The sequence below is a fragment of the Seriola dumerili genome, unplaced genomic scaffold, assembly GCF_002260705.1.
Source record: "Seriola dumerili isolate Sdu_G_001 unplaced genomic scaffold, Sdu_1.0 BDQW01000216.1, whole genome shotgun sequence".
Lineage (NCBI taxonomy): Eukaryota > Metazoa > Chordata > Actinopteri > Carangiformes > Carangidae > Seriola > Seriola dumerili.
Window position 1 is genome coordinate 1854475 of NW_019174471.1, and position 25367 is coordinate 1879841.

At 45.6% G+C, this 25367-nt stretch overlaps 1 protein-coding gene across 1 annotated transcript in view; it reads right to left on the minus strand.

Annotated features, from left to right (window-relative positions):
* The window catches only part of zeb1 (zinc finger E-box binding homeobox 1), a 49330-nt gene extending 24443 nt beyond the window's left edge, over positions 1-24887 (minus strand). The window contains exon 1 of the mRNA XM_022754080.1: positions 24824-24887. Coding sequence (XP_022609801.1) covers positions 24824-24881 — 58 coding nt within the window. The 5' untranslated portion in view covers positions 24882-24887. The remainder of the gene's footprint in view (positions 1-24823) is intronic.
* Between the last annotated feature and the right edge of the window lie 480 nt (positions 24888-25367).

Genomic DNA, 25367 nt, shown 5'->3' on the forward strand with positions numbered 1-25367 from the left:
CGGCAACGGATGACGTTTATATTGGTGTGTGTGTGTGTGTGTGTGTGTGTGTGTGTGTGTGTGTGTTCTGTGGTAGCCTGTGCCTCAGTTAAGGTTAGGTGTTGACACTGTGGCTCTGCCTGACAGATGTCCCATAGAGGGGACAGGCCGCAGGGCAACAGGCAGCGCACACACACACACACACACACACACACACATTTGTACACACTTGTATGCACATACGCAGACAGGTGGAAGTGCAGAAATAACCCAGAAGTGCCTTCTTGTTTTTTGGTTACATCTAATTTTACAACAGTTGCCAGTTTCCCGTTTATAGCAATCAGCAGGTCAGCACACCTCAATGACGCCGCGGCCGAGATCCATGTTGACAACCTACTGTGGCTTCACTAATTCTGACACTAACATGCAAAAGTGCAGCGAGAGCTCTTCCTTTTTGTAGAAAATCCTCCTCTTTGTGGCATTTTGACAACAGCTGACCGCTTTCTCATTTCTTCAGAATGTCAGCTCTGTCACAAGACTCCTGAGGCCAAATGTCCTGCACAACCCCTGACACACACACACACACACACACACACACACACACACACACACACACACACACACACACACACACACACACAAAAAACACATAATCGAACACACCACCCTGAGGCAGTTGTCACAGTGGTTTCTTGTTATTCATGTGAAGCGGGGAGGAGAAAGGGGTTAATGCCGTAAACTTACATCTACAAAAGCTCTTTTGTCACCTCAGTCTCCCCCCCTCCAACGTCCTTTCCTTTCTCCCCAGGCAAAGTGGCCTTTCCCCGTGTGATCAGGAAGGGTTTGCCCCCTCTCCCCACAACACCAGCCTCCGGGGCAACCAGAGCTGAAGAGCAGTCAACCAGTACCGTTCACCCCATTACCCTGCTGTTAAATGACCATGAGGTTGGACCACAGACGGCGTGTCGGATGGACAGTTACCAAAATCTGCCTTGCTAAACCAGGCGAGAAACACTGCGTCCGTGTGTGTGTATATACAGTATGTTGCAGGACCTCACCTACACTGTGTGTAAGGGGGTCAGAGTCATCCACTGCGCTGCTTTTTCTAGCTCAATACCACGACTGTACTTGCTATAACTAATACGTAAACGTTGATTTGTAGAGCAGGGGCGGACAGATTACAAATCACAGTCTGAGTGAGCAGCACCATTGTTAATGCGCCCTCTCAACATGCTGCTGATTGGTGAAATGGCTGAGGCAGCAGGTAAATGCAGGTCGTCGTGTATTGATGTATCGATGGGCCCTCTTTTGTCCATTACACCCAGAGGTGCTGGGATGGTGCGTGGGCGTGTGTCTGGTTGCCACTGACCCCAGAGACCATTAGTTGGCTGTGTCAGAATTTGAAGGGGAGTATCGACAGTCGAGCTGGGGCAATCGATAGGCACAGATCTCTCACTCCCCTCTGCCATCTATGGTAATGGGCCTACAGTGAGTCAAACAGTGCTGCTGTGGGGCTCTTATGTACTCTGTTATATCACCACACTTAGTGCATTCCAGCATTGTAAACAAGAGAAAAATGAATTGTAGCTTTTGAGTGTGGAAATGGACAAATAAGTCAACCAAGACCAAGACTCTGATGTGCAGTATGTTGAAACAGTGAGCCTCATGCAACTGCCAGCCAATCAATGCTGTTGCTTTCTGAGGGTATGTAAGTTACATACAGCTGTCCTGTCCTTCATTCAGCTTAGTCATGTTCTTTCCTGCTCTGGTCAGATGTTGGTTGCTACCCCCTGAGGCTGCAGGATGGAGACAGACCAGGGTTTCTTGTGTGTGAGGGTGGGACCTCGATTACCCAAGCACACTGCAATCATTGGACCGGACTCTCGGGACTATCCCATGTGATGTCAGCCATAATGTGAAGTCATTTAACAGGGAACAAGCCAGATGTTTTCTGGGATAGAGCCTCCTTTCTTTTTCATGTCAAGTACTCCCAAGTAGAAACACTTAAGACCCCGATCTGATAACGTCTCTGTCCTGAGGGCAAAACCTACATCTCTGATTATGATGACTATCTATCAGAGCAGCCTTTCTGGTACTGTAAAACTAATATTTCCTGGTGACCTGTGCGTGTGACCCCAGTTTTTTAATAAGTTATATTACATAATGCTTCTTGTGGGAGTTCCTGGAAGGTTGTCTTCCTCCGGGAAGACCACATACATTGGGATTCAGTGTTTTGCTAAGGGGCACATGGGCAGAATTTCACCAAGGACATCCAGTCAATCTAGCCCTGCTTTAGGTCAGTGCTGATTTCACCAGTCACATTACTGTTGTTGTAGTTGTAACGACATGACTCTGCTAGAGCTGACACAGCGTGGGTAGAAGAGGAGCTTGCTCTTTGTGTCTCTGACACTACGGTGTCTGAACTGGGTCAAACAGAGATGTGTTTTGCCCTTGCAAACTCCCTGCAGTTCAGGGGGAATTCCACTGGGCAGAGCGTGACCCCGCTAACCGACCTTCCTGTTCCACTGTGGAGATGTGCTCCGTAGCCGAGAGGAAGAGGAAAGAAAGACAGTTCTGTCCCGGGGACCAGCTCCTCTTGTCTCCCACCAACATGACGGTTGATGGTTGTGTTAGAGCTGACTGCATGTGTGTATGTGTGTATGTGTGTATGTGTGTGTGTGTGTGTGTGTGTGTGTGTGTGTGCATGTGTGTGTGCATGTGTGCACTGGTGTACAGCTGTTGTCAGACAGATCAGTGATAACACACTGACTTTTAATAAACTCAGCAGGAGTGTGTATGTGTTAGTGTGTGTATGTGTAAGTGTGTGTGTGTGTGTAGCTTGCTGAAAGGTGATGGGCGTGTGATTGATGGGAGCTTTAGCACAGTAAACACATGCACACACAGTTACACACACAAACACACACACACTGGATGTGGGTGGAGAGAGGGGCGGTCACATGCAGCAATGCTCAGCTAACATTATTCATCCTGTGTTCATCTGTATGAGCTGAGCCCACCGTTCCTCATATTGATGAGCCAGGCAGTGTGTATTAGTCACTTTATTTACATGGCTACACAACCACAGGAACACACAATAATGAAGCCCCTGTGAGACGAGGAGCAGAGAAGTGGAGTAATTCAGAGCAGTTTGAATCTTTCTTCTTTTGTCTGTCTGCTTTTACTCTTACATTTGTTCTTTGGATGATGGGGTGATTCAGACAAAAGAAGGCTGGGAGAGGGTGGCTGAGAAGGAGAGAAAAGAGGGAGAGAGCGCGAGCTGGGAGGAGGAGAGGTTATTTTGGAGTCTCTGAACTGTAATCACCACCTACAGCTGCTTCCTCCCAGGTGCCCGAGATGGACATCAACAGAGAGAGAGAGAGAGAGAGGGAGAAAGTAGAGCAGAGAGAACCTGGCTCTCAAGAGGAACATGAAATACTCCTGTAATACGTACTGCCGTTTATAATTAGCCTGAATTCCCATTTATCACCACATAACTAACCTTAACCACATTCTAATATCTTTTCCGCTGCAGTGTATTTCCACAGCCTCTAAACAAGGGGAAGTTTTATCTTTGGAGAAGGAGGAAGTTGAAGGGGGCTATCACAGGGCTGACACGACACTTCCAGTACCTGCCAGAGGAGACAGGATGGTGACTACTTACTGAGGAAGCTAGACAGCATGTGACTCGCACAAAAACAGCTGATGACCAACAGGTGACACCGAATAAAATAAAACAGCTGAGTTTGATACAGTATCTGCTGTAACCTCGACTACACATTGCATTAGTCATTTACTCTCATTACATTTATTTTGCTGAAAATAAAGGACTTACTAAGCCTATTATTATGTGTATAAATGCATTAGGGGTACATCACAGTTTCACATAGGCACAGTGTAAATTCCACAGTGCAGTAATGCTGTTGGAGGTGCGTGCCCAGGTTAATCTGATAACCTAACACTGTTAACTCATTAGCTGGCTCACTTCATCCCACGACCACGTAATGAGCTGACGAGGGCCGACTTCTCCAGCGGCTGCCTTATTGTCTAATCTAAACAAGCTCAACATGTAGCAATAGCAATAACCTGACATCCTGTTCTGATATGGTGGAGCTAACATAATTAGCATCATAACATGAGCTCCCCAAGTCAACCCAGTTTTACCAAGTGACTGTGTGACACACAAGTTCACCAGGAACTGGGACAAGCACACTAACACACTCACAACCACAGACAGGTGTATATACAGTACATGAAAACTTAGATCCCACCTTGCTTCACCTATGATACACGATTTAGAAATCATGAGGCACAAACACAATCATTCATACACCCCAAAGCTGCACCCAAACACACTTCTAGGTGTTGCTGTGGTGTGAAACCTTCATACATTGGCTCACATGCGTTACAGCGAAACCAGCCACACTTGTGCACCAAGCGTCCAGTGTTCAAATAAAAACCCCCTCCATATGGAGGGTTGCGGCTGCGTCCCTGTAAGTCATCCATGGCAGTCTCCCATTATTGTCCAATAAAAGCAGTTGGCGCCATGTGAGCTGTATATGTCACCACCAACAGCTTCACTGTCTGCTGCTTTTCCAGCCAGCGCACGGTGACATGGTGGAATCATCAACAAATATGGATTTATAATGCCATTATAGAGAATACACAACTTCTCTGGCACAGACTAGATTATATGAGAGATAAAGAGAGATGGTGAAGAATACCTAAATGACATATGTATAAGAGAAAATCTGCCTGAAAGGTCCCATATTTTACACTTTTATTTGAAGTGTTGATCTATAAGAAGATATATTTGTGGTTGTAAGAACCAGAAACCATCTCAGTGTAGTCTTACATCTCCTCTCTCAGGCTTCTCTCTGGAGCTCTAGTAACAACAGGTCAGTGAGCCAATCAGAAGAGAGGAGGCTCTGAGCCTCTCTTCTGATTGGCTCACTGTTTTCTGAGTGATCTACTAAAAATACAGCAGATTTCAGGTAAACACTCAGAGAAAACAAATCCTGCAGGGCTGGACAGTTGGTCCAGGTGGGCGGGGCGTGGGGCATGGCTAAAGGCGGTGACTGCTTTGTTGTGACATCACAAAGTTCCAGAAGTCCTGACGGCTCACTTTAAGACTCAGTTTCTGAATACAGGCTGTGTGTATTTCTCTGTGGACTAAGTGCTTTGATACTTTCACAGTATTAATATAGAAGCTAGACCTGCTTTATGATCAAACAACACATGGACATCTACCTTTATACAACATGGACCTTTAATGTTTAACACTGTATTAACAATACAGACTCGGTGTCCTGTACTAAAGACAAAATTAACAGCAGAGGAAAAGATCTGAGGACGGAGAGGCCTATGGTCAATGACTCATTACAATAAACAATTCTTTTAGATAGTATGACAACATTTCACCACTCTACAGAAAAAAACCACATACTCACACACTGAAATACCTGTACACACACACACACCCCATAAAACCATGAAGCCGTTCATGCATAAATAAAAACAGCAGCAATGATAAAAAAAAGAGTAGCGCTGAAAAACCACCAAAGGTTAATCACGCAGTGTTGTCATCCTGTTAAAACCAGCGCTCTGAGCCTGGCCAAACAAACCTGGCTGATAAGCACAGCGGTGGCATCAAAGCCTTACAGATTATAGATTACCATCAAATCAGTCCGTGCACGGCTGCGATGGCTAGGCACCTGCTACTTTACTGTAATGCCCCTTATCCATGGGCCTGGTGAGGAGGCCAGGAGGTGTGTGTGTGTGTGTGTGTGTGTGTGTGTGTGTGTGTGTGTGTGTGTGTGTGTGTGTGTGTGTTTATGTGGCTGATCTGGACATTTATACACAATAGCTTTTCATTAATGAAACAGGACTCCATTAAACAAAGGGATTGTGGGTGATATCTGGACTGTTTTTTAAGCCCTCTCATGTTTGTGTGGATGGATGTGTGTGTGTGTGTGTGTGTGAGTGAGCGAGCCAATATGTTTCTGTGGTTTTATACACATCAGAAGGTTAATATACATCTAGTTGGTGTTTGTCTATGTGCATGTGTCTATATCTGTGCAGCTATGTAACCTCAGTGCCATGCTAACTGACTGTAATTAGTGTCCAGTGTTTTTTTTAAAAACATAACAGTGTTACAGTGGCACAGTGCCAACCTCTCCCCTCCCCAAACACACTGTGACAGTAGTGCAGTTTGCCGCCTCTCTGCCCCCGTCACTCTCCTCTGCCAGCAGCCGTGTGAGGATTAAAGGAAAATCCTGACCTCCTCATCCAAACTCTCTCTAATGCCTCCGCTCATTTTAAATGGCTCCTTGGGAACTAACCGGCTGGATTACTGCTCAGGTTCTCGCCCAATACCCAGCCCACCTCTGCTGAACGTAACTCAAATTCTGTGTACACACATACACCGGTGCACCTAATGACAAACACTCCCAAGCACAAGTAAAAATACATGCACATGCTGAAATGCACTAAAACGTAAAAGAGTTTCTTTAAGGCATCAGTGATGTTTGTTCCAATTGTACCATTTACGTTAATCGATTGAGATGCAGCCTGCACACTGCAGTGAGAGGAAGAGGGAGGGTGAGGATGACAGTCCACAGGATATGCTGATATTCAATTTACCTGCCCAGCACAAAACACACACACACGCGCACACACACACACACACACACACACACACACACACACACACACACCCCCTCCTTACACCCCTCAAAATTCCACCAGCAGACAGAAACGCTCACTCCTGTCCATCTCCCGCGCGGAGTCGCTGGCGTAGCACTTTTCTCCATTTTCATCGCCATTCTTAACCTTTATCTCTCTCCTCTCCTCCCATCGTCTGCTCTCCTCCTCTCTTTATCTTTCCTTTTTTTTTAAACCAGGAAACAGGGTTGTAAAGGTGGGAGATGCTGATATTGTTTGGCCTGTGTGTTTGTGTGCGTGTGTGTACTCTACATGAAGTAATATATAAGCGAGCCTAAGAGCTTACATCCTGGGGAATATTTTGGCACACTGCCAGTTAAATTGCGCTGCTGGAGGCATTTGTGTGCTCTGTGTGAGTGTGTGTAGTATTGTTTTTTTGTTTTTGTTCCTCTGTTTTAAATATTTCAAGATGATTGCGCGCTTCCTTCAATGAGTATGTCAAGGATATTTACCATCCTTTTATCCCACTTTGAAAGCAGCGAGAGACTGAATTTAATAATCAAGAAAACAATTACAAATATAGACTTATCAGAACATGAATATGAATACAGCGTGGACTGAATTCTTACTGATCTACCAAGGAACCCACACAGCTAAAAAAAATCAAAGCATAAGGACAATGGTAAAAGAATACTCTGCTGCTGTGTCTTCAATCCTCAGCATCACCTTGTGGTCTCTCTTGTCACAAACTGGACTCACAGGTATCAGAAGAGACCCTGCATGCATATTTCATTCACACCCATCCATTAGTTATATATGGAAGACTAGGTAGGTACACTTGCACTGCAGCCGTTTGTCTTTCTAATGGAGGGGGGGAAACAACAGCGACTACAGGGAGAGAACAACTCTCATGCGCCTTTAATGGGAATGAATAAAGGATGAGTCGAGGCTCAGACACCAGGTTAAGATGCTGTTTAGCACCTCTGGCCCGGCGCCCGGTGTCGAAGGCAGGGATGGAAGGGAGGGAGTGATGGTAGGTGGAGGGAGGACAAAGGGAAGCATAAGAAGAAGACATCAGGTAGAATATCAGGATGGATTGTTGAGCTAGCAAACTATAGAACAGACATGTTGTTGGCACAAGTATAATGTGGTATAAGAAGAGAAACCTGTGGACACGGCCTGTGACCTTATGTGCAGCATTCAGAAGCTGTTGGGTGATTTTTTTTCCACTTTAAACTCTTGAAAACTAAGAAGCAGTGAATCAGAGAAAGCTACTTGTTGACACTGAGTCTGGTTCCATACGCCTCCATAGAAGTCTTTTCTTTGATCCACCTTGGCGGAAAATGAAAGAGGCTGGAGGAGAGAAAAAAGCAAAACAGGGAAGAACAGGGACCTGGGAGCAGGGATGTGAAGCAGTGCTGGAGGGATGTAAAAAAAAAAGTACTTTTTAAGTAGTACTTTGTAATTTTTCAGGAGAAGGTTGGAAAGGATTGCTGGTAGTGGGACAGCTCAGCTTAGTCACCTACTCTGTCAACAGGTTTCCATTGTGGAACAGGAGAGCAGAACACGTTGTGTGGTGGCAATGGTGCCAGTCTGCTACCTCAGACAGAGCTGTAATGGCTGCCACCTGCCCGGGGTTACAGCAACCAGAAAGACCTCATGGCAGCAGCTTGCAGCACCTGTGCTCAACAGTCAGATCACCACATCAAAACAAGCTTGAAGGATTAAATGTCTACTGGGGGTGGAGTCGGAGCGCGCCCTAAAGAAGCCACAGATGGAGAGGTGCTTTTCAAGATGCTTTTCTCCCCCTGCACTGGGATCAGTGGAAAGAAGACTGTAGGTACAGTGGGCCAAAGTTTTCTCTAAATTTGAAAGGTGAATTATCTTTAGCAGCGTACCATCAGTATTGACTGCTTTTCAAGAGCTAACCAATCACATCTACGATGAGGCCTCACGATATATACAACACCTGACACTTTAAAATACAATTCTGAAAACAGTACAACTGTAGAGCTAACATAAAGTGCCAAGAAAGTGTTAAATAAGTGTGACAGCTAACCCAACTGGGAAGCACTTTTTCCACACAAAAAAGGCCGAACAGTGTGAACACACCTCCTGCACTTTCAAGCTTTCAAAGTCCAGGGAGTACTTGAGGAGCTGTGTGTGATGGCTGGTGCCATGTGACATGGTGTGAGTGTGCATCTTATTTTAGAGTGAGAGGTTGAGATAAGGTGTTAAAAGGAGGGGAGGGAGAGGAATGCTGAGCTGTTCTTGTAAGCCTCGATGCACGGCGGATGTCATCTCCCCGCCCAGGTTAAATTCTTTGATTATAACCGCTGCCAGCTAATGGTCAAAGAAAAATCCCCTTTATTGCATTTGTCCTGCTCCAGACCATTTACTCTGAGATATATCCCACTTCAAACTGCAAAGATCTACCCTCTAATAGTCTGTCCTTCCCTTTGAGTGATCTTGACACATCCAAAAGCACTCTCTCTTTCTCTCCTCTCCCTCTGTCTTCTTCTCTGTCTCTCTCTCTCTCTCTCTCTTTCTCTCTCTGTGCCCCACGTAGCAGTTTATTTAGCTGCCATGTTTACATTCCTGTTCAGTCAGCCTCTCCCAGGGGAGGATGACTGGATCTGAGCACTGGGGCTGAGCCTCCCTCTCTCTCTCTCTCTCTCTCTCTCTCTCTCTCTCTCTCTCTCTCAAGGACCGTCAGTTACACGACGGTTACTACAGATAGCAGTGACTGATACATCCACGCATGCAGACAAGACTTTATTTTGCTCTGGCTAACAAAAGAATATGCACATATAAATAAGAAATAAGTGAGTTTTAAAGAAAGCATGCAAGATGAGAAACTTATGAAATCACCAGCACATCAATCAGAAACCTGTCGCTCTGTCGGCAAAGAGAAGCACTTTTTTTAGTAATGGGAATACAGCTAAATGGGGTGTCTGCCAAGAGCTGTCCTGCACAGTCTAAGTAACAGTGACTATGGGTGGGGCCAGAGGAGTCTAATTGGATGGAGATATAGGATGCTGTGAGCGCTCAGGTCCCCGGCACTTCACTGGCCTCATCATTAGACTGACTGGCTCCTGTGGCCTCCGGCAGAGTGCTGTCTGCACGCCCTAATGACCGCTGACTCACTCAGCACGCAGCATCGCCGCCACATTAGTCCAGCCCAGAATAGCCCCAAATAAAGAGAGATGAGAGGGGAGTGGGGATGTTAGGCGCCCATACAGTCTTGTAAGACATCACTCTAGGCTACATGTTATTTTGTTGTGTTCAGTGCCATTTTATACTGCTCTCATCCATAACTCACCAAGTCCAGCCCGTTTCATGTTTTCACACTTGAAACTACTTTTAGTACAGGAAAAATGTATTTACATATCCACATAGATAAATGAAGCCATTTTTGTTATGTATTTGTTTTGGGATCCATTGTTAGAGAACCATGACAAGGTTGATTTTTCAGTTGCAATTATTCAAAGTTGACTAAAGAGTTGTTTACCTTGTTGATATGTCTCTGGATCCACAGCACTAAATTATTAAGAATATGAATGAACCTCTGAAGGGTTTGGGCATAATTCAGTCTAGTAGCAAGCTTCACGAGCAGAATAATAACCAGTAACAACCTGTGATAAAGAGGGCAACATGTTTATTTACTTTCTTGCCAAGGGTTACAGTGACTTCCTGCAGTCGTAACTGTGAGTTTGCCAGTCAAGCAGAGGAGAAATCACTATGCCCAGCCAAGAAACAGTCCTACACATAACCCCCCCATAAAACCACAAATTGTTGTTTCTACACTTTGGGTTTTGTAGGGATTAAACAAACAAGATGTAGCATGTTAATTTGTGAGCTTTAGAGGTGATCAAATCTGGGTGTTGTTACCTTTGGAGCCAGGCTAACTGTTTAGCCCTATTCCCAGGCTAAACTAAGCTAAGCTAAGTGGCCGCTAGTTGGAGCTTCATATTTTGCATACAGACATGAGAGTGGTATTGCTCTTCTCATCAGACTCTCAGCAAGAAAGTAAACAAGCATTTTTCTCAAAAGCAAAAATGAGATACTGAGCTCACTAAATGAAGCACTGTGTGGAACAACACAGAGCCGGGCTCACCAGAAGACTATGGGTTAAACAGGCTGTAAAACCCACATGATGGCAGGACAGAGGACTGCTCTGTGTTCAACTGACCACGGGGGGTAGGAGGAAGCGAGAGGGAGGGATGGAAACAGGGAGAGTTTTGTGCTGTTGTCCTTCCAAAAAGAAGATAGCACTAAATCTCCTCCAGCAACACACCATCCCAGTCTAATAAGTGTTTGGTTCATGTTGTGGGTGGGAAAATAAAATTAATTTGGATGACGGACACAACGGTCTTGACAATAAAAAGGTAACTGATAATAAAAGAGAAGCAACAGTTTTATTTTTTCTGAATGTTGACCTGTGTGTGAAAGTGTGTGTGACAGAGAGAGACAGGGGGTGCGTGCGTGCGCGCGCGTGTGTGTGTGTGTGTGTGTGTGTGTGTGTGTGAGAGAGAGAGAGAGAGAGAGAGAGAGAGAGAGAGGACACATCTGCTAGGGATTTGGGACTGGGTGATTTCACATTCTGTCAGGAGAGAGAAAGAAAGACAGAGAGCGAGTGTGAAAGATACATGGCCTGTCTAAAATACACCAACTGAGTGCAGTATCAGCCAAAAATACTCCTCCTAACAAGTCAATACTGTGTATTGATTACTTCTGTGCAGGGCTTATGCAACATCACCACTTCAGTGTACAATTATGGTGAAATCACAGTGTGCAGGCCGGGGTTTGCACAGCAACCCTGCGTGCCCTGTAGAGATGGAAAAGTAAACTCTTCATGTGTGCCACAGGGTCCTTAAATCAAACTGCACAATGTGAACTAATGGCCTGGAAACACTGAGAGAAGTGTGCTCGCGTAGACCCATATATAGAGACAGATGTAGGGGGAGAGTACAAAGGAGGCAGGAGTTGACGGAGGGACACAGGCGTGTTAAATGTTTGCAGGGTTCTGAGAAGGCCTCAACCATGGAAATGACTCAGTGATGAGAAGTATTCTGCATTCATAAATCTAGAAGAGACTCAGAGCAACATGGAACTGAGCTGGATGTCCAGTTAAGGAGGAAAGAGGGGGAGGGAGGGCAGAGTAGAGCCAAGTGTTGGTGAGACACTTCTGAGCAGGATGCAATCACCTATACTCATCACTGTCCATCCCTGATGTGCTCACCTGCCACTTCTCTTCCTCCTGCTCTTTGTCCACCATCAATTCCTCCCCCTCCTCCTCTTCTTCTTCTCTCCCGAAACCCAACGCAGCACCATTTCCACTGGGACTCTGATGCGAGCCCGGAGACGGCCACGCTTAATCGATAGTGCCAGGTTGCCAAGACAACCTTGATTTCCTGTCGCTGTTTTTGCCGAGCGCTGGTGATTGTGCCGGGTGTCCGTTGCACCTGCCGCCCCCCCCCTCCTACCGTCTCATCAAGCCCTCCTTATCCCTCGCCTCCCTCCCTTCCTCCCTCCCTCCCCACGCCGTATAGCCGCCATAGACAAAAAAAGGCAGACAGATATACAAAGGCAAAACGGATTAGACCCGAGAGGTTGGGTTTGAACAATCAAAACACAGTATTGAATGTGAGGCCACATGTACACACACACAAGTGCACGCTAATACACTTTAAACAAACACACACACCCTGTCATCTCTAACAAAAGCAAGCTGTGACAGCTATCATATCTACCTTGGAGGGTGATGTCATTGCACCTGGGGAGCGTTTAATATCAGCCCCCCTCACTCAGACACACACATACACATACACACCCTCCCCCCTTGCCTCTCTCTACTACAGGAGGGGTTGGCACCTCCTGTTTTTTTTTTTTCATTAATGGAGAGCTCATTAATCGTGGCTGATAACGAGGACGTGGGACAGGAACATGATTAAGGGGCTCTCTCTCCTTTAGCTGGGCGCCCTTGGGAATAAACAGTCTAGGGTGTGTGTGTGTGTGTGTGTGTGTGTGTGTGTTCCTGTGTGGGCCGCATGTTAAAACAGGTAAAGGACACACAGCCAGTGATATCTCTAGGACATCTGTGGGATAGGATACTACACATTTTGACTTTTCTGTGATTATAGCCACAGTCAATTTAGTCATTTGTATCCCACGAGCACTTTACCTACGCCTGGGCATTAACCCATCTCAATGTGTCTTTATCATGGATTCCCTCATGGCTACAGTTTAATCCTGAGTGAGATGGACTAGGGATTCAGAGCGGAAGTTGAGACTTAAAACAAATCTCTGGAGTTTTTCTTTTACTTTTGAAGATGATGACTCCTGAGCTCCCGGCACATAGCTCTGAAGGAGAGGGAGACTTACTTCTGTAAGACAGGTATTCTGAGACAATCACATCAATATATGAATATTCTGTGCTTTTGAAAGGGCAAAATTTTTGTGTCTTATCTAGTAATTTGTCAATTCAATAGTGTGTCAGACTGAAATGGAGTCACATTAGTTGCTAGAGTGAACAATATGCATGCCAGACTGGGACTAATTTCTCAGCGTCAGGCATGCTGTAAACTATGAAATTGTTGATTGTTGAAGTTAAGAGAGTAACGTGATTTTCTGTTTGCTTGCCTGTGTTTTGTGTGTGTGTGTGTGTTTGTGTGGATGTTTGCCTGAATTCTCCTGTTTTGTTTGGCTCAAGATTGATCTGTTTCAGACTTAAATGTCACTGAGATGCCGATAAACAGTTTCACTGGAGTCTCACTCTCACTGACTGAGAGTTGATGGTGTCCTCAGCGGTGAAGGGACGCACAGGTACAGGCACATCAGGGGAGAGAGCAGTTTGATGCCTTTATAAAGGCTGTGCAGCAACTCTGACAGGAAGCCACGCTCATAGATTCACTGTAACATTATGACAAATGCTTGTTTTGATACTATTTGTGATGATCACTATTTACTTTACATACAGAAAAAGTGTAACTGTCTATTTTGTTGAATCATCAAAACAAACAAAATATCAGTAAAGTAAACAATTACTGGAAATAGGACATCAAATTCATCTGTCAAGCAAACGTGTTATATAATACAGAAAAGAAGGTTAGTACAGACTGAGACTATGACTGACAAGGTGGTATGGTACATAAACACTTAGAATAAAATAATAATGAGATGTTTCTGTTTTAACAGGTTGGACCTGACCCACAAGTGTAACGGATGTGACTGATGGACAAACAGAACAAGATGTTATGGCGTCTCAGCCAGGAGATCATGTCTGTACATACATAAAGGCTTTGTAATTCAGCCTTACACACACATTAAATCCAATCTGTCTGGACCAGGACCCTAATCCCCTCTCCACGACCATGGAGACAAGCAGACAGTAATCCTCCATATTTGTATATTAATAGCCAGAGTCTCAGAGGAGGGCCTCTCTATATATCGTGATGTATGTTTTATTAGTCGGTTAATCTGCCTGTCGATCGAGGGGCCTGGTCCATTTAAAAATGGGTTTTAATAAAAACACAGTCAGCCCTGCCTGAGGGATAAGCTCCCCAAGGACAAGGGGAAGAGCGTGCTCAGGTTCAATAGACTCATCATAAACAATAAACAGCTTTACATCAATGTTATCTGTCACAGGGCAATACAATTATTAGGTGGAATTCTTCCCGGGGCTTCTGCCCTATCCTAAGAGGAGGGCTAGATAAGGCCTGACCCAAACGTAAGCCTGCTAGCTTGTTACCATAATGCACTCTTCAATCAGCTCTAATGTTATTTCTGGGTGTACTTCAGAATCTAAATAATAATCCACAGTGCTCTGAGAAATCCTCCCCGTCCTCCCAAGGACTCTGACAGGAGGGACAAACTCAGTTAAAATGCAGAGTACAGGAGGGCACAGGGGTGGGATTCCTTTGGATCTGCGTCACGTTGGAGTTGTCTCCTCACCTTTCAGCTGTGTCTAGACGCTGTGTCACTGCCACACCCCGGCGTACATCTGTCCTGATTCAATAGATTCATCAGACAGCCATTCGATTAGAGGGACACTGCTTTAAATTAGCTGGCCAGTCAGGGAGTGATAGAGGTAGACTGGACAGGAGGGCTGTTACAGCCTACAGGACTTTGTCCCTCTTGCTCACCAATCGTCCTCAGTCACCAGAATCACAATGGCATCTGTAATCAGACAACAGCTGTGGCCAACTGCTGATGCAATTAAACTGGTCGATTTGTATGATTCCCACTTTAAGTGATTGTACTCTGATACAGAGGTATGTGTCATTGGTGTGCAGGCAGTTTTATGGGAGGCATCAATCAAAGTGACATCCACTGGGTAAACAAACAAACAGCTTTTAAACATCTGGTTAGGAGAGAGAGAGAGAGAGAGAGAGAAAGAGAGAGAGAGAGAGAGAGAGAGAGAGAGGCACCCAAGGGAGAAGCAGTTTTCCTCTGAGATCTGTTGATTAGGAGGAAGGATGGAGGGAAAGGCAGAAAATGAGACAAAAAAATAGAAGGAAGAGCTTCAGAGACAGTTCACACTCAGGTCAGAATTCAGGTGGGGGTCAGGAATGCACTCACTAACCACGCTTGACACACAAAACCACACAAACACACACAGAGACACGCACAAAGATACAAATAACACGGCCTTTCAATGCATTGCAGCCAGACCATGTGACTCTCACGGGGTAATCTCATGGGAGCATCCCCCACCCCTGATCTCCCTGATGGACTGTAACAACAGGAAGTGAGCTTGGCCTGCACCATCACACCACACCACACCTACAGATAACTGCTGCCTCTCTGACACACAGCACATATTAATACAGAAACATTCACACCCACGCAGAGAGACATATATGCACCACTTGCTTGCACCACTCCAGCCTTCCCCATCATTCATGCGTTACATTAACGGCAGCCATTTATCAGTCATCACAGTTAAGTCTAAGTTTAATCCCTCTAAAAGTGTGCTGTGTGTCGCTGAAGAATTGATGGCACCGTGCCCGCTGCTGCTGGGGTTGGTGGCGGGCGAGACGCGCTGCAGCCTGGCACTGAAACAAGGACAGCCCAAGGCTGGCAGGGGGTGAGCTTTTCAGTGACTGAATAGCCCTTGTTTATCTAGGTCCCTCTGGGAAGTCAGGACACTGCAGTGAATAGGAGCCAGTTAGCAGCGATGGCATAATGAGACCGGGGGGGTGGGAGGGTGGGAGAGGTTGAGGGGGGGTCATTGAAATTCAGCACAGGCCACTGTCAAGACAAACCACCCTTGCCAGCTGTGGCAGCAACTCAAAAGGAGCAAGGAGAGATTTCCAAGGCTAAACATTAGGTGACCAACAAGCTTTAATGTGCCATTGCTTACTCATCAAAACTGCTTGATGAGAGGTGAAATCTTATGTTGAAAAGGTGGTGGTGGTAGTGGTGGGGGTTGGGGTCTTTCAGAGGATCAGGAAACTGTTTCACTATAGCTGAACAAAAGAGCCACACAAATGTGTCTAATTTAAGTCAGAAACTTCCTCAAATGACTGACAATGACATGACAGGCAGACAGGACCTTGTCTTGAGGCCTATGCGTCACACTGTGCTCAGCCGCTCTGTGCTCTTTATGAGTAAGTCAGAAGTGACTGGAAGAGCTGGAAGTCACTGGCTAGACACAGTTTGCAGTGCTCCTCTGCACTATTTCAAAGTCTGAGCTGAATAGTGAGGTGCACTAGAGAAAAGCAGACCTTTGGTTCCTGGGTTTACCCTTCAATTTACAGAGCGAAATCTTTTTAATGTGTCTAAAAGGAGACGCTCTTTTTCTTTGCCCTCCGTGTGGTGTGAAACAGCCAGGCCTACGTCTTAGCAATAGCACTGATTCCTTCTCCAGGCTTTCATGTTTTCTGCCCCGGTTTGTGGTCTCTGCAGCCCCTGATGAGGAGCCTTAAATAGGCTGTCACAGGTGCTGGGGGCCGGGTCGGCGAAGGAGGTGGGGGTTGTGGTGGCCTGGATGGGAGCTGGGCCGCAGGAAGCCTCTTGTTTTCACAGAGATAAAGGGCTTTCAGGTTGCATCCTGGGCCGTAATCTCTCACACACTTCCTGGTTTTGTTCACGGTGAGGCAAGAGAAAATGACAAACTAACCTTCGCCCTGAGAAGCTGATCGATAGCTTCTGATGAGACAGGATGTGTGTCTTGCATTGGTGGATTTGAAGTCCATAAAATGGCAAAGAGACAGCCTCGATTTGATTTTGAGCTGTGTTCATTAATAGTCCTTGATTTATGGGTTCATTTATTCCGAGTGCTGGTTCATTACTCATGATGATTATAAAAGTGTGCATATAATTTCTTTCCTGACCTCTTCATTTGCTTTTAGAGCATAATTAACATTGTTCCAAGCTCTTACATCCTAATTACAGAAAAGATAACGCGCCCTTCCTTCAAATTCAAGTTCCTCCTTAACCAGTCACTTAGCGCCGGCCTTGTGTTTAAAAAGATCCATTTACTAGAAATTTGCATGAAAGGGGTTTATTGAAAAGTTGGCAATGAGGAGGCGCTCCAACTTCAGAAGAACAGGCGACACATTCACAGTAAAAAAATAAATAAAAAAATCACACATTCCTCCTCTTTACTCTGCTCTCACATTTTCTCTTTCTATTCTGAACATGTCCTTCTTGAGAAGGCCAGCATTTGACCGTGCGCCACACCCTGTTCTCGTGCCAGAGGAAACTTTCAATCTCTGCCTCCCTCCCTCACTCCGGCTGTAGCTCTGGCTTTCTCATACTTTTGTCAGGTGTTATTTATGAGCGCTGTATAGCTGAGTTGCTGCATGCCTACAGCACCTGCTGGTGTTGGAGCCAAAGCAGCTGCCAGAGAGAGGAATGAGAGAAAGAAAGACAGAGCGAAAATAAAAGGAAAGATGCATAGGACTCAAGATAGAGCCAAAGAGTGAGACGCTTAATGAGAAAGAGAGAATAAAGGGTCAAAGAAGTGAGTTGATAGCTTTGTTGATGGCATTCAGCTAAGACATCACACAACTAATGATGGGTGTTATGATGGGAACAGGAGGAGAAAACAAACAAACAAGTGATGAGCAAGCACTAATTAATGGTGTCGTTCAACTTCAAACATGATCAATTAAAGGCCATGCTTCATTGACTTGCAGGCAAAAGCTCTGGTGCCAGCGTAACAAGAGAGGGGAGGGCCCTGTCAGCATGAGTAAGAAGACAGATGCACAATCGCCTGGTTATGGAGATTCGAAGGTATCTACTCCCTTCCCTTCACTACCCACACACATTACACCCACACACATATTTATGGAGTGTGCTCGGGGAGGCCCCTGGTGTGTTTTAACTGTAAACACCTGAACGCTGGCAGCCAGGATAGGTGCACTGAGACAGGTCAAAAGTCACGACCTTAATTCCTGTTCCCACAGTCAAAGAGACTGTCTGTAAAAAAAAAAAATCCACCTAAAAAAAATTCTTTGAAATAGTAGAAATAATAGGTGGCAGAAGTAAGGCAACATATGGAGTGATGTAACAGGGGACTTAACTGTTTGTAAAGCACGGATGTAGATGCATCCTTCATTCAGTGACAGGTACTTCTCAAACAGCAGCAGCCAGGCCTGTTGAGTCTCTTTAATGAGGAACCCGATGAAACCACATACAAACGTCAGGCACCACAGAACTGTATGAAAACAAGACACTAACATAGTGAGGAAACATACTGTAACTACCCCCTAAAAAAAGCTTTGTTTTAATCTGTTTACTGCTCTGGAGACACAGTATCAGTTCAGTCCAGGCTACATATAAAGCTGTTCCTATGTACTTTACCTTTTGTTCATGAACCTTTTGTATGCTTCATTCACTGACATAATGTAGTTCCTTTTTCATAACAGTCAATGAGTGTGTCTAGGCTTGGCTGCCTCCTTGGGTTAGGTCACACTAGCTGGGTCATGGGGAGCTCAACAAAACGTTCATGGGTTAAATGGGGCGATGCGGATGCTCCATGCCTCCCTCTCTTCTGCCCTCCCTCTGTTTTCAGGCTGGCCACTCTCCTCTCATTAATCCGGTGTGGATGTTTATCCATGTTGACATTCAGCATAGCGGCCAGCCTTCTCTCTGACTAACAAACAGGGTGACTAAGGTTTTTTTTTTTGCAGGAGCTGTCACAGGGCTAGCCTAGCCTTGCTCAACGCACAGGCTTGGGGGAAAAGAAAAGCACTCGATTTGTTAGTCACCGTGGCCCATGGGACGACTGGGATCAGTATGTGAATATGAATGCGTACCCCCTCAGGAGTGCCATTATCAGTTCTGTGTGCTACGGAGAGGAAAATCAATATGATCATCATAACGGGCTGGCAAAGAGCCAGCCACTCGGCTGCGTTCAAAGGACAATACATGGCAGCGGATTACTCCTCATCTGATGTCATCTAATTTCATCCCTGTAGACAGAGACATGGTGGGACTATAATAAGGTCAAGCACATTTAAAAGAGACTGGACGTCCAACATTTATGTCAAAAAAGACAATAATTAAAAGATGACAAGCTGACAGTCAGGTGGTCTGGGGTGATGCTACAGCAGAGGTTTGGGTTTTTGCCACAAACACAAGCTAGCATAAGTGCCCCTCACTGGGCCCGCCTTCTGCTTATTGTGTCAGTCCAGTCTTTTTCATTAACCGCTCCACTGAGGACCACAAGGAGAGGAGGGGATAGATGGGCGGGAAGGGAAAGAAGGAGGTAGTGGTGATGATGGGGGAGTGAGGAGGGGTCTGCAGACAGACCCAAAGGGTCTCAGTCACTGTGGGCCTAAAGAGCAGCCACCAAATACATGATTAAAAACACACATCAACAGACAGCGTGGAGCACACTATACACAACATTTACCTCCACCAGGATGGCAATTTAGAGGTAATCTCTCCCCTGAGTATACACACTACTAGAGAATATTATCTCTCACCCCCACACCTGTCCAACAAGGAACAAAAAGAAAAGAGGAGTGAAGAAAAGAAGTTGGAGTTCATAAGGTTGAAGTCATCTTGCAAACACACCTGTCTGCCCATGACTCAGTGAGACTCAGAGAAGAGGCTTTTCTGCTCAGTTAGCTTACATGATACACTTAACTGAGCTCTCCTCCCTACACTGCACTGCACTGCTACAAATACCTTCTGTATCACTTTCAATGTTTAGGTTGAAGGCTGTCAGAGCAGCTGCAGACCAACACAATGACATCAGCAACAACAAGCGTGTCAGTATGGATGCCGCTCCACAAGCTGTGTCGTGTGGAGGCAGCGGCTCTGGTTATTACAGCACCTAAATGATCTTCCATGCAGGCGAGAAGCAGCACACGCTGCTATTCTGGGGGAACACATTTTGCTCCAGAGCAACGGTTGAGTTTTTGTCCAGTTCACTGAGCCGACGCGTCGCTACAAGCTCCCACCGCCTCATCCTTGTATTACCCCCTACCCCATTCATCCCACCCACCAAACTCAGCAACTCCAGATATTTTTGTCCTTTCAGGGACAGTGCTGGCCATCTGTGGGTGGCTGCGTCATCATCGGTTAGGGAGCCTCCAAGGCACGCGGGCCCCATCACATTGTCCTGTCATGCAGATGGACCCCTCCTGGCCCATGCTGGGGAGTCAGGGAAACTCCTGCCTTCTGTGCCAAATTAAGCCTTCACCCTGACATTAAAAACAGCACACTTGGTAGCACACATTGCCACTTTAAAATACACGGGACAGAAATGCCACCGGGATGCGCATGTGTTAACGTTATGGCGAGCAAGCGTGATGCAGTCGTAAGCTACATTTCCAAGACAAAAATGTCACCCAGAGTGCTGCAACGCAGGCCCTTGAGAGCCCGAGGGCCGCGTGAGAGAGGGATTTGATGAATTCTGCGAACGTTCCATGGATTCCTCCCTCGCAGGGACCTTTGGGAAAAGAATGGGTCATATGCAAATGGCATGCACAGTATGGAGGAGAAGTTTCCCACAAGCCGAGTGTGAAAAGGGCTCTCCCTCCCCATGCCGGGCCCACTGAATGGGCCTTTTCTTTGGCCACTGAAAGTGTATGAGGTAGAGCAGGCAAACTGCAAAGGTAACTAGGCTCTTTCTCCTCAGGCTTTCTCACTAAAGCCTGAACACACAATGGTTCATTTAAGCATTCAGCCACACAAACCCCAATAAAGCACATCCAAGCGCAGTTAAGGGGGTTACTGAAACTGACTCTGGGTTTAAAACCCCTTCTTTACCTTTTTATAGGCTAATGCTCTCAGCCTCCATGGGAGCAGCTAATCATTAAGCTGCCTTAACAGAGGTGGGAGTGTGGTTGTACATCACATAATTTTAATTCTGCTTAACAGTCAGATGAGGACAGGCTTTTTCCCACCCTGATGGACGTGTTGAAGGATGAAGCTCAACCGGACGCACAACTTTTTTCCACTGGGAATTAAAAGAGGTTGTAAGCTTTACCTGTACAGGCTGTAAGATTCTTATGGGCTATTTTTGCTCATGTACATCTGGAGCATTACATACATCTAGTTCTGATCCTAAGCTCCATACAGGTCTACGAGATCGCCGTCATATGCTTTTCATTGGCCAGCACCAGTCCCACAGTTGTCACCTGTTGTAAAATTCTTTAGTCACCTCAGCCATTTCTCACCAACTCTCTCCATCCCCCCACCCCCACCCCATCCCCCTTTCGACTCCGCAGGGAACATGGAGCCCACAGTTTAAGGGGTCAGGGAGGAATGGATGGAGAGAAGGAGGGAGCGGAGAAAAAGCTATACCCCCCCTCTCAGCTCCTCTCTTCCCCATTCATTGAACAGACTTAAACACAAACACAATTGGACATGCTGGAAGCCTCACAATGGCACAGGGAGGGGGAAAGTGAAGTCATACTCTAGGCACGCATGGGTGCCCAGGTCAGGGGGCAATCAACAGCACCCCTGGCTACTGTGTCTTAACCCCTCCTCCCCGAAATAAAGGACAGGCTCTGGAAGGAGGAGTGAGAGGGAAGAGACAGAAAGAGAAAGAGAGAGCAGAGGCGGGGGATTTTCTTCTTACTTGGCACTTTCAAATGAAGCTGCTGAGGAAGTTGGTGAAAAGCTGTGAGATAAATGAAAAATTTCCTCTTCTGCTAAACTCTTCACACAACAGGGGTGGACCTTTTAAATGTAAACAGATGTCTTTTAAAGAATTGAAGTGGCATGTGGACCTACAGAGCCAATCTCCACCTCTTCCGAAGGCTTCAATGTAGCCCAAAACATTGCTTGTTTCACCAAACAAACTGTAACTACAGCTAAACAATTATTTTTTATTATTCTCCCACAAACTCACAGCATGTGGCTGTATTCTATAGTTTCTAGACAGGGTGAGTGAGTCCAGGGCACTAAGTATAGTTTAAGTGTAGTTTTACCAGGCCAATAAACATGCTCTTCCACATTACATGAGTTGTTGCCAAGTGCCAAGCCCACAACCTCATTTTCCTTATTTGATGCGTGATTCATCAAGATGTAAGTGTGAATGTGAGTGTACCTCAGAAAGAGACAGAAAGACAGATTAGGAGATGTGACAAATGACTCTTGTGATACTGTCAAATAAATAGAAATCCTAGCTACCTGTGTGCACACTCATTTCAAAGTGTCTTCATAACACTGACTCCTGCTCCCGAGCATGGGTACAAAGCTGTCCCAGCACAGCCCTGTTTATTTTTGCAAAGAATGTTAATACTGGGTGCATTCCTCTATTCCCAAATTGCTGTGTTAAATTACCGTTGCAGGGAACGGCTGCTATTCCTAAGGGAAGCTGACTGGAGAGAAGCGACAAAGGAAGCTGTAGTATCCTGCCGATTGCAAACACCTGTCATCCTGCAGGCTGTTAACACCTCTCTGTTTACAGCAGGGAATGTAGCTCACCTTGATCTCAGCTCCCCCTGCTAGCCAGAGACCTGGCAAAGCCACTGACCATAACAAGCTGGGCACAACTTAAGGACTTGCTTAATTATAAGAGCCCAAGCAATGGCTATTTAAAGTTTTTTTTTCACCTATGCCAACTATAATCACGTCTATGAAGACATGCAGCAGCAGCAGCAGCCTTCAGTCTAACTTTACTGAGGAATTCTCTTCAAAACACAGAGAAGTTGATTTACATGACAGATCACCAGCCCTGTCAGGAGTGAGGACTTTAAAGCACATCTTGACGGTCCTTTGAAGCAAATGGGGCGACATAACAGGGAACCCATCTGTTTGGGTACGGATGTGACTTTAAATATCAATAGGATCACTACAGGGAAAAGTTTAATGAAACTCCGTTAAGTTAAACAGAAAAGGGAATGAATCACAGGTAGACATGCTGAAGTGATTCCAGAGTAAGTGAGACTCTCTTTCTCTCACGAGGCAGAGAAATATCCACACCTTGACAGCAGGACCGTTATCTGAGGTGTGTCCACACCTTCTACATATTTCGCTGCACACACGCTCCAGGGATGAAAAGCAAAGCTGAACACACCTCATGAAAAAGAGAAATGACGGTGGAAATCATTGATAGCACCCATTAAAAAAAAGCATGCCACTTTTCACATCACTCATCGGGTATCCATACGACAGCCAACCCGCACCAGTAAACACATTTTGTCGCATCTGGCTTCACACTGATTTCTGTTTCTAGCCCCACATAAACTATCGCCTCTTACTAAGCGAGTTCGTCCATCCTATTTTTGATGCTCCACAAAATAACGCTGAATTTCCAGCGTTACCCCAGTTCCTTTGAGCTACACTGGGTGGCACAACACATGAGCATGACTGTTGTGATAGACACGGCACAAGATCGCTTTCTCTTTATAACAATCATGATGAGTAAAAGCCATGGTAAATTCTCACTCTACGGATTCACAGCGGTGTAAGACGTAGCAGGAAAACAGACGTTAACAACTCGCAAAAAACATTTACATCTCCCTTCAAAATAAAATTACATGTGTTCTACAAACAATGGAGAAATCTGGTAACAAAGTGTCCCGTCTTGAAGAGAATCCTGTCGGCTACTTTGTAACCATATAAACAACATTTTCACGCAGCAATAACGTGGTTTCAATACCGAAACAATGGAACGCAGAAAATGTAGCCACTTGTATTATTGCTATACAGGCTGTGTTAAAATAAGTAGTAACATACGAAAAAAGAAAAACTGTGTGTTTAAAGGTTCGCTCGCGTCCACGGTCCTACAAGAATCAGGATTCCCAGCGCGCGACTGGAGAGTATCCGCTGTCCTTATATGGGCAGACAAACAGCGCGTGAGATATTCCTCGTTCTCCGGAACCTCAGTCACCTCATCCATGTTTCTACTGAGCTCTCTGTCGTTACTTTACAGTCAAAGACTTTTGTTATAAAACACTGAACCCTGAGCTGAACCACTGTAATAACTTGGAGATTGAAGAAAAAAAGAGAAACGCTGAAGAGGTGCTTCAACACAACAGCACCTATTTCTCCCCTTTCCTGTCTTAAAACATTAGAAAGGTATCGGCGTTAATGTAAACCTAATCTGAAACACACAACAGGCAGGATTAAATCATAAGAAATACGTTTTGTCAACTCTGGCAGTGCAGCAACAGTGTCCTGTCGCTACCTGCTACGAGTGAGCGAAAGAGAGAAAGAACAAACCAAACAGTTGTTTTCCAAATGTTTAAAAAAACAGAAATGATGTTCACGACATTTTGAACTAAAGCACAGTTATTTCTAATGTTTTTCCGGCTCAAATTGTTTTATTCAAGCAGTCTGTCGAGGTCCGCAATAACAATCAGGTAGCCTCTTTCCCCACTAAACAGGTCCGAGTTTGGTGGTGGGCTCAAAAACTCGACAGAATGTCACTAAATCAATGAATGTAGAGTTTATAAAGAGGTTCAAAGTGTATTAAAATTAATAAAGAGGTGTTAAGTGGAGACAAAAGCTGGTCCACTTATTACGGGTGAGGTGCGTGTAACGGTCTCGGGTGCAGCGGACCGCTAGGCGGAGGGAGAGACGCGACCCAGGTATAACGGTACACCACATAGGGCTGTAATACAGCGCTCACTTGCTACTTCCCAGCACTTTCTGTTGCTAAAAACTGGACTTACGGGCTGCCAAACTTTTCGCTGAAATTACCGGGAGACAGAACAGCCTCTACACCGTCTCCCCGAGAGAAAAGCTCCGCGTCGGAAGTAGTTTTACTCACCGTTGTTCCTCCTCGGGTTCGCCTGCTTTCTGCGCTTACACCTGGGGCCATCCGCCATGATCCTTTCGTTGTGTCTAAATGCTGCCGGAGAGTCACCTCCTCTCTCACCCCCTCCCCCCCCCCCCTCCTCCTCCTCCCTCCCCTTCACCTCCCCTTCTCCGCACCTGGTTTACGACACTCAGCTTTACGACATCACCTTCCCACACCTCCCCGACCCACGCTGCCAGTAGCATTTATTCTAGATACTGGAAGAGAGAGGGATGACCGCATGAATGATGTACCTGCCCAGCCTATTAGTAATGTGTCCTGCATTTAAAACGTATGATTCAGATTTTTATTCTGTTTTTTATAGTACTAAGTAAAAGGTAGCATAGTGATGAGGAGGTGTGTTAGTTTACATCCCTTATAACATGCAAACTACCTACTGTACTTCTTACTAATTGTTTACCTGAACATGTTGCAAATTGGAAATTTGATCATTCATTATTTAATTGTTTTTTTGTCCTAAAAATAGTTTTTGATAAAGTAATATTGTGTTGCATTT